Genomic DNA, 10,972 nt, shown 5'->3' on the forward strand with positions numbered 1-10,972 from the left:
AGGGACTATAGATATGTTAATTGGGCCTGAGAATCCAAGTTGCTGGCCTGGGATTCGAACCAGTGATGTACTATGTAAAGTTACCTGAATGTCTGGAAAAGTACTGATGTTAGCTGTACCTTGCCTAAGTCCCTCCCAGCTTGGTGTGAAGCTCCTCCCCTGAATAAAGCAGAGGCCCAGGCTTCCCCAGGTAGCATTACTGGTTGGCAGGCGTACAGTAAAGATAGCAGTGCATTACTGGCTGGAAGGCATGTGGTAAAGATTGCAGGGCAGTGAGTTGCTGCCTGCAGAGGCCACGATGCCTGTAGTCCCAAGCCTGCCTATCAGTGATGTATCCACCCTGGCTTTGGGGTGCCTCTTTGTCTCTCTCTTTGTCTCTTTCTGTGTATTCTTGAGTCGCCGTCAGGTATCCTCCCCTCGTGAACTGAACCCCAATGTCGAGGCAGGTCCCCGACAAGAGATATCTACTTATCTTTTGGTCCTTTGTTACTGTAAAACAAAGTTATTATAATTAATATGGTATGTTACCGATAAAAGGATAGACAGAGAAACCAATAGAACAAAATGGGGAAATCAGAAACAGACCTCGGCTATACAGACTTAATGAGTAAAGCTGTCGCTCGCTGAAGTCCAGTGGGGAAAGGATGGTCTGTTCAATGAATGGAGCTATGTCAGTAAGATAAGAAAAACAATGAACTGTGGCTACTACCTTGTATCACATATAATAATTAATTCAAAATGATGTTGTCGATCTGTTCCAACTCATAGCAACCAAGGAGTAGCTGGTGGGTTTGAACTGATGACTTTGCAGTTAGCAGTCCAGTGCTTATCCTATAGCACCACACTTAGGACTCCTGGTGCATCTTTACAATTGCTTAAGAAAAGAGGGAGCAGGTTTCAATATTCATCAAGATTTTGGTCACAAGAGTCAAGATAACAGAGAAACCACTGGCGAATATCTTCACCATCATTAATATTACAAAGATGCGTTCTACAGAACATAAAATAGACTAACTATGGTCTCTTGCTAGGAAGTATCACCCAGTTCCATAGCTTCGACCCTCATATATTCTTAAATATCTGTTATAAGTTCTGACCTCTGACCTCAACACCAGACTGGTATATCCAACTGTTTCTTTGCCATTTCCACGTGAATGTCCAACCAGCATATTGCTGTTGTTGTTGTTATGTGTCATCAAGTTGGTTTTGACTCATAGTGACCCTGTATAGGATTTCCAAGGAGCAGCTGGTGGGTTTGAACTGCCAACTTTGTGGTAAGTAGTCCAGCGCTTATCCTATATTGCCTCACCAGGACTCCAGTAAGTATATTGTTGTTGTTAGGTGTCATCGAACTGATTCCAATTGACAGCGACCCTGAACTGGGTTTCCGAGGAACAGCTGGTGGGTTTGAACTGCCCACCTTTTTATTTCCAGTCCAGTACTTAGCCTACAGCAAATATTAAATACTCTTCTTAATAAGACCCACCTCTTCATTCTTTTTGCCCCAATCTTTCTTCTCTCCACAAATGCACCACTAACCACTTACCTGTCCAGGCTCAAAGCCTAGTAATTATCCTTAAACCCTCTCTTCCTCTCTTTCCCATGATTCCATCACATTGGTTAAATCTAACAGTCCTTGAATCTGTCTACTTCTCTCCAGTCCCACTTCTTCCCCGTCACACCTGGTCATCTCTCACCAGACTACTGCACTAGCCTCCTCACTTGCTTTACTTCAATTCTGAGACCCCTACAATCTGTTCTCCATACAGGAACTAGGACGAGTATGAATATGAAATTAGGCCATGTCGCACCTCTGCTTCCAATCAACCTGAGAATAAACTATATCCTTCCCGTCACTGCCTAGACAGTCCCTAGATGCTACAGCCACTGCTTATCTCATTTTGTTCTACTCGGTTCCTTCATATATAAGCCTGGTTCATTCATTCTTAATGTCATCCATTATCACAATACACTTATTAATATACTCCTTCATTATAGTATGAGTATACTGTGGTAGTGAAATGCATAGAAATACCTTCTAACAGAAACATCGGATTAAAAAATTTAAAAATTTTAAATTACCTCCTAAACTTGTCTTTCTTGTCCTTTAAATCATCCACTTCATTGTGTGTGAACAGATCAGCTATACGTGTAAGAAGATTTGCATTTATACAGTTCATGTTGCATGGGGTGGCTACTATGGCATTCATATTTTCATGGCAATACTGAATACATTGTTCAACCTAAAAAAGCAGAATAGAAAATTAATGTTGAAAATACTAGGATGACATTTCATCGATACTTCCCAAAGATAAAAAGTGATTAAAGCCCAATCTATAGCACTAACAACAACATAGCAATAACAATTGGTAGGAACTAACCGAGTATTTCCTATCTGAGTTAATATACACTGTTCAAAAGTGGCTAGCAGGTCAAATTTGTACAAACATACGTAAATAATTTTCAACCTTCTTGGAATGTTGCAATCACTATGGAATGATCTTCCTATGGATGTGGCAGGCATAAATATCAGTCCACAAACTCAAGTGTACGGGATATGTGGCTTTCTATCACTGAACATAGTGATGATTTTAAGCCTCCATTTCTTTGGGTGGCAGAAATAAAATTTTAGTCACTTCAGAATTTCCTCAATCGTGTTGGATTCCTCTTATCCTCTCTCCAAATAGATGAATTTATTTACTTTTTAATGGAGAATGTGGGCTTGGGGGTCTGTTGCTATTGTATGACATCGAGTCAGCTCCGACTTACAGTGCCTCTCCATCACTAGGGTGGCGCTACATCACCGCAATGAAACACTGCCTGGTCCTGCCCCATCCTCACAACAGTTGCTATATTTGAGCCCACTGTTGCAGCTACTGTGTCATTTCATTACCTTGAGGGCCTTCCTCTAGTTTGCTGACCCTCCACTTTACCAAGCATCATGTTCTTCTCTAGGGACTGGTTCCTCCTGATAACATGTCCAAAGTACTGTAAGATAGTCTTACTATCCTAGCTGTTAAGGAGCATGCATCCAGCTGTACTTCTTCCAAGATAGATTCGTTCATTCTTCTGGCAGCGCATGGTACTTTCAATAGTCTCCCCCACCACCATAATGCAAATGCATCAATTCTTTGTTCTTCTTTATTAATTGTCCAGCTTTCTCATGCATATGAGATGATTGAAAATACCAGGACTTGAGTCAGGAGCACCACAACCGAACAAAACCCGAAACACCCAAACTCACTACTATCCAAGGCTGTAAATCCTTTGGGGAACAGAAAGCCTATCTTTCTTCCTCAGGGTAGATGGTGGGTTTGAACTACTCACCTTGTGCTAAGCAGTCCAGTACTTATCCTACAGCGCCACCAGGGCTTCAATGAACCCTCAAACATGCACTATTTATTCTAATGGACTCAAGCTCTTGAATTAACAACGATTTTAATAAGATTTTTTAGAATTTGAGAGACACTTAAGAAAAAAATCTAAGCATCCCTGTCAAATTAAACAAAGGAGAATAAAAGAGCTTGGATCTTTTATTAATTAATACTTACCAATGAATCCATTTTCAAAAACTCTGAAGAAATAAGAATAGAAATGACATTTCCTGGCTCTACAAAAAGAGAAAAAAAATTAATTCTCCCTTTTGATTTGTAACTCAATCCCCCTAGAAGAGACTCCTCGCCTTAAAAGAGGTATTATGGAGATGTTACGCTAACAAAAACAATGTAATATAGTCCTAGTGTGGAACTGTAGGATAAGCACTGGATTGCTTGCTAAACACTAGGTCAGCAGGTCAAACCCTAGCAGCCACTCCTTAGAAACCTTCTATAGGGTCATGATGAGTCAAAATAGGCTAGATGGAATTTAACAACAACAACAACAACATATCATATGGCTTAGATGCATGAAAGAAAGAACATTCACTGTGAAACCTAGATTATAGTGCAAATGTTCAGTAACACTGCCCTAGAATTAGATCCACAGCAAGTAAAACACTCCAACCAAAGATACAACATCATATTGAAACTCAACTAAACTAGGGAAAACAGATCATTAAGACTAACTCATCACATATGAAAATCATGCTAAGCAAATTGTTTTAAATGAGGGCACTTGTCATAAGTGAGGTTATTTTACAAAGCTCAATTCTTATGAACAAATAAATCTTTAATTATAAAACACTCTGAAAGGTAGTAAAAAGTCACTATTTCTAATGCCTGAAGCCACTTCCTAAAGGTAGAAAGAATGAGCCATCAGAGAGGTACAAATAAAGAAAAGGAAATGATAGCTGATGTAATGATTTAAATACATTGACACCATCTCCCTGGAGGCCTGGTGTGGCGCTGCAGGATAAGCACTGGACTGTGAGGTCAGTTTGAACCACAAGGTCAGCATTTCAAACTCACCAGCAGCCACTTCTCAGAAACCCTGTACAGGGTCGCTATGAGTCATAAGTGATGCAATGGCACTTAATAACATCATCTCTCATGAGGCACAATTTAAGAAAAAAAAAAAGCCACCAGGATCAGTACTAACAAGGAACCTTGTTGGTGTAATATTTAAGTTCTTGACTGCTAACCGAAAGGCTGGTGATTCAAACCCATCTAGAGCTTCTGGATGAGAAAGACCTGGTGATCTGCTCCAAAAAAACCAAATCCATTGCTATGGAGTCAATTCCTACTCAGAGCAACCCTCAAAGACAGGGAAGGACAGCTCCACAGGGTTTCAAAGGCAGCATCTCTTTATGGAAGCAGGCTGCCGCATCTTTCTCCAGCAGAGCAGCTGGTGAGTTCTAAGTACAGCATAACACTGAACCACTGAACCACAAGGGATCTTTTCTGTAAACATTTCAGTGTAGGAAACCCTATGGGATAGTTCCATTGTGCCACATGGGTCACTGTTAAGTGAGAATTGACATCCAACAACAGTAATAACACAATATTCTAAATAAAGTACCACAAAGACAATGATTAAAAAAGTAATCCCGATCCTTCCCAAAATAGTAACCTTAGGTATTAAAGGTTCTCAAACACAAACGGCAAAGGTGATAAAGCTCCTCAAGGTAACCTTAATATAGCCCAGCCAGTGTCCAGGGCTGTTAGATTTAATTATGTATCTTGATAGCTTTCCTGGTTAGAATAAAGGTTGCTGTTGTAAAAATGCATATTTGTAGCCACTGATTTAAGTTCAATGATAACAGAATGACCAATGTTACTTCACTTCCTTTCCCTGTGCTACACATAATTATGAGGAAATAAAATAATTATTTTCTCTTGATGCATTTTTATTTCTTTTTCACATATAATACACCTGGGTGGTCTGGAATCTCCACATCAAGTGAAAATTGTGGTTTATTAACAATCTTCTAATTTTCACATAAGGAACACTGGTAACCTTTCCATTTATTTGGTCACTAACACCAAAACCACTGCCATCCAGTCAGTTCCGACACATAGCAACCCTACAGAACAGAGAAGAACTACAGGGTTTCAAGGCTGTAAATCTTTACTGAAGCAGCCTGTCACACCTGTTCTCCTGACGTTCAGTTAGCAGCTGAGTGCTTGAACCACTGCATCACCAGGGCTCCCCTTTGGTCTCTGTTATTGTTGTTGAGTACCATAGCATTGTTTCTGACTCACAGTGACCCTGTAGTACAGGGTTTCCAAGGAGCGACTGGTGGGTTTGAAACGCTGACCTTGTGGTTAGCAGTCCAAGTGCTTATCATATAGTGCCACACCAGGAGCCCATTTGGTCATTGTTAAGTGCCATCTAGTCAGTTCCAACTTACAGTGACCCTGTGGAGGGTTTCCAAGGAGATTTCTAGTGTATACTATCAACATAACTTACTAACAAGATTTAGAAATATTTTGGTACTGTTATAAATAGCAATTCTAGTGCACTGAACAATTTTTGCTAATAAACCAGTATTATCTCCTATCAAGTTTATACATATTCAAAGATTACTCTGTAACTTTTCTTTCTATCACCTGCAACTTTGTTTTTCAAACTCTTGGGCTTAAGTGACACCACTACAAACTTAACAATTATAAATCCTACAGCCCAGAACCAAGCCATTTACTGTTGAGTCAATTCTGACTAAAAGAGATCCCATGTGTTACAGGATAGAACTTGTGTCATAGGTTTTTCAGGTGGTTATGAACAGAGAGTACCAGGTCTTTCTTCCATGGTACTTCTGGGTGCATTCAAACCTCCAATCTTTCAGCTAGTTGTCAAGCTCTTAACACCATTTATGTCACTCAGGGACTTCTAAAGGAGTTACATCTATCTATAGTCATCGTGTTAGAAATTAAAAGAGAAAAAAAATTAAAATATGTAGTTCATTAAAAAATAACAATTAACTCCTCACTAACATAAATACTTTAAAAAAATAACTGGACTTTCCAAAACAGACCAAAAAACTTGCATTAAAAGCAATTCTATTTTATATTATCATAAATATCTTCAGTACTTGGCTTCATAAAAGACAACTTACCTGCTTCTGCATTCACCCGTGCATTTAACACTACACCAGAGTTGACCAAAGATAGTGTCTTATAGGCCAGTTCCAACACGGAATATAAAATCATACCAATGAACTTTCTCTGCCTATTTGTAATGGTTTCTCTGGTACTTTGTATGAATCTTTGACCCACACATGATTTTCAAACAGCATGCACTGTTTGTTTAGTAATCATTATTAGTTCATGGAGTTGTACAGATCTTCCAAATATTACTTATTTCGTTAAATAACATATATACATATTATAATCACATTCATTAATGAGATCTCATCAGATCCCATTATCAGATCAAAATGATCTCATCAGAAAAGTATGTACTGAGAAGCTAAGAACAACATATGCATGTTTTTAAAGCTCTAATCCTCATTTGCAAGCCTGAAATTATCATCAGCAATAAGTACTGTCAGTTTTCCTTAAAGTGTCCAGAACACTTTGCTAATTTTCAAGAAAATGTCTTCCATACTTTGAATAACATAGCTTGTCTGCCAGCCTTTCTTTCAAGTAAAAGTGGTCTTCAGTTTTTAGAAAGGCAGCTAGTTTAACTGGCAATTCAAGTAAGTACTTCTCCTCAACACAACCATCAAATGTTGGTGTGCGGCAGAAGTATGGGGCGAGTCAAAAAGTATTGCTACAAAATAATAGAAATCGTTATTAAACAAAAATATCAAAATGTGATGCTATTGCGTCTCAACAAACCCTTCCTCTAGGTCTACCTACTTCTGAAGGCAGTGTTTCCATCTTTCTGACCCTTCCCTGAAGAATTCTGCACTCTTCAATTTATACCGCATCAGAATGGCAGTTTGGGCCTCCTTGAGGGACTCAAATTGTGTTCTTTTAATGTTCTCTGAGTTCTGGGAACAAAAATAAATCTGAAGGGCATGATCAGAGATGTAAGATGGATAGAATAAGACTTCCCAATGAAAATCTCTTAGGACAGCCTTTGCTGCCCTTGAAGAATGAGCAGGTGCATTGTTGTGATGGAAAAAAAAAAAAAAAAAAAAAAGTCCTTAGAGCAACTTTCCTGGCTTTTTTAGAGCCAAAGCATTTTTTCATTTTCTTAAAGCTTCTTCAAAATGAACTCTCATGTTCATCTTGTGTTCTTTGAGAAACTCTATCAAGATTACCTCTTTGGAATTTCAAAAACCAGTGACTATAACCTCATTGCCTGGAATATAACTGGCCCAGCAGATCCTCTCAGAGACCACAGTTTTGATTTGATCTTTTTTCTTGAAGGTACCGTAACAAGACTAAGACAAGTATATTTCTGAGAAAACCTGTCTGCAGCCATCCAGTGATGACAGAAACATGTTCAAACATGTTTTATTTGGGATAAACTTGGGCATGAATGAACTAGAACATGAATGTTGTTGTTGTTAGATGCCATCGAGTCAGTACTGACTCACAGCGACCCTACGCACAACAGAACAAAACACTGCCCAGTTATGAGCCAACCTCACAATCGTTGCTACGCTTGAGCCCATTGCTGCTGCCACTCTGCCAGTCCATTTCATGGAGGATCTTCCTCTTTTTTCCCAACCTTCCACTTTACCAAACATGATATCCCTCTTCAGTGACTGGTTCCTCCTAATAATATGTCCAAAGTATGAGAGACGAAGTTTGGTCATTCTGGCTTCCAAGGAGCACTCTGGCTGCAACTCTTCAAACACTGATCTGTTTGGTCTTTGGGCAGTTCATGGCACTTTTGATATTCTCCTCCAACATCACAACTCAAATGCATGAATTCTTCTACGGTCTTCCTTATTTACTGTCTAACTTACGTATGCATATGAGGTTACTAAAAATACCATGGCTTGTGTCAGGTGCTCTTTAGTCCTCAAACTAACATCTTGCTCTTCAATACTTTAAAGTGGTCTTGGGCAGCAGATTTGCCTAATACAATACGTTATTTGATCTCTTGAACCTGAGTAGCAATACTGCTGTATTTACTCTCATATACTTCCTATTTAATCATACAGAATATTAAAAAGATGCATACCCGTGGATCAAGATTTTGTAAATGAGCAATTTTTATTGCATCATTAAGAACACTAGTTTCTTTCTTTTTTCCCTTTTTCTCTGTGAGTGCTAGTTACTGAAGAATACAAACGCTACTAGCACATTTTGATTCATGTTAAGGCCCCATCTGTTTCAGCACCATTGCTTTTGCACCATTTGATCAAAGGTCAACACAGTGAAAAAGACAAATAACATCTTAGTATTACCATGAAAATATTTTGATCTGTGGACCCATTAAAAAGATCTCTGGGACCCCAAGGGTCCATGTGTCACATTTGAAGAACTGTTGATCTAAAGACCTGCTCATTTTCCATAAACTCACTAAAATTTACTATTTAAAAAAAAATGAGGTATTGGTTTCCTAAAAGGTGTTTCTAGTCTGAGCATAAAAATTAATGTGAACCTGGAGGACACTATGCTGAGTGACATTACTCACAAAAGGACAAACACTGTATGAGACCAAAGATGTAAAAATTTAAAAATAAATAAAAAAGTTTTCTTGCTAAAAGAAACCATCCAAAATAAATAAAAAGGTTGTATTGCTAAAAGAAACCATCTATGATGGTTCAGGGGGCTGGGAGAAGAAAGGGGTTGGGGAAAACTAGTCATGGGCTAGAGAGTTAACACATCGGTAACAGGGCAGGCAATATACAACAAAAGGGAAGTCAGAAGAGGAAAGATGAAGGTAGCAGGAGACACAGGGAGGAATGTAGTACTTACAGTGAATAGAGGTAAATGCTGCTAACTGTTTGTACATGGAGGGGATTGCAAGCCTATGGTGAAGCAAACTGTATGGTTTGTTGAATGTAAAACTGATTATCTGCTTTGTAAACCTTCAGTCAATTCACAATAAAATGTTTTAAAAAGAAAATTAACCACTAAGATAGAAGAACAAACAGAAAAAAAAGGATAAAAAAATCTGAAGAAGGTCAAAGATTCATGTTGGACAACATGAAAAGGAATAACTTAAGAATTATCGGCATTCCAGAACAAGAAGAATCACACAAGTCCACAGAAGAAACAGTTGAAGAACTGATGGAAGAAAATTTCTCTAACATCCAGAAAAGTGAAAAGATAAACATTCAAGAAGTTCAACAAACCCCAGGAAGGATAGACCCCAAAAGAAAATCACCGAGACATATCATAATCAAGCTCTCCAAAATCAAAAATAAGGAGACAATCCTGAAAGCAGCTAGGGAAAACAGAAGTGTCACATACAAAGGCAAGCAAGTCAGATTAAGCTCGGATCACTCAGCAGAAACCATGCAAGCAAGGAGTCAATGGGGAGACATATATAAAACCCTGAAGAAAAAAACTGCCAACCAAGAATCCTTTGTCCAGCAAAGCTAACAATCAAATATGACGGTGTAATCAAAACATTCCAGGATAAACATAAGCTAAGGGATTTTGCCAAAGCCAACCCTGCCAAAGCCAAAACATCCTAAAGGGAATTCTGTGCACTGAGAACCAACAAGTACAGACAACAATCAGAGATTGACATACGTGGTAGCACCTCCCAGAATTGAATCGACAGATAGAAGAGCTGAGAACAGAACAAAACTATAAGAACAGAATCTGGAAGGTCAGTCTATGATCAAAACAATTACAATGTAAAAGAAGGTAAACACGTAGGAACAGAGATCCAGATGGTGAGAAGGTCAGGTCGATTACAGGATAAAACAGACTGCACTCAATGGACAGAAAAGTTCATGGCCAATAAGGCAACCTCAAAGAAAATTATCACTTCACAACACACCAAGAAAATAAAAATTCAAGAAGAACACGGAAACATTAAAACTATGAGGATACCCACAAGAAAGAACACAAAAAGCATGAACTCAACAAAGGAAGGCATACAGAACAAAGAAAGCAGCAACATCACAAAAAAATAAACATAATGGCAACAATTAATCCATACTTATCAATAATTACACTGAATGTATACAGATTAAATGCACCTGATAAGAGACAGAGAGTGGCAGAATGGATAAGAAAACAAAATCCTTCGATATGCTGTCTGCAAGGGGCACATCTAACACACAGAGACAAAAAGAGATTAAAAGTCAAAGGATGGAAAAAAATATATCAAGTTAATTGCAATAAAAAATGAATAGGAGTGGCAGTACTAATCTCTGATAAAATAAACTTTAAGGCAAAACCCAGCATAATAGATAAAGATGGACATTATCTCATGATTAAAGGGACAATTGAAAACAATGACATAACCATAATGAATATCTATGCTCCCAATATCCCGCATGAACATAGATGCAAAATTTCTAAACAAAATCCTAGCCAACAGAATTCAGCAACACATAAAAAGATAATACATCATGATCAAGTGAAATTCATATCAGGGATACAAGGATGGTTCAACATTAAAAGACGATCAATGTAATCTACCATATAAATAAGAAAAAAGAAAAGAACCACAT

At 38.3% G+C, this 10,972-nt stretch overlaps 1 protein-coding gene across 1 annotated transcript in view; it reads right to left on the minus strand.

Moving 5' to 3' along the window:
- The window catches only part of KIAA1841 (KIAA1841 ortholog), a 62,864-nt gene that overhangs the window by 38,492 nt on the left and 13,400 nt on the right, over nucleotides 1–10,972 (minus strand). Inside the window, exons 4-5 of the mRNA XM_006862985.1 lie at nucleotides 3,552–3,610; nucleotides 2,083–2,243 (exon numbers count right to left, since the gene is read on the minus strand). Coding sequence (XP_006863047.1) covers nucleotides 2,083–2,243; nucleotides 3,552–3,610 — 220 coding nt within the window. The remainder of the gene's footprint in view (nucleotides 1–2,082; nucleotides 2,244–3,551; nucleotides 3,611–10,972) is intronic.

This window comes from Chrysochloris asiatica, unplaced genomic scaffold (assembly GCF_000296735.1).
Source record: "Chrysochloris asiatica unplaced genomic scaffold, ChrAsi1.0 scaffold00052, whole genome shotgun sequence".
NCBI lineage: Eukaryota > Metazoa > Chordata > Mammalia > Afrosoricida > Chrysochloridae > Chrysochloris > Chrysochloris asiatica.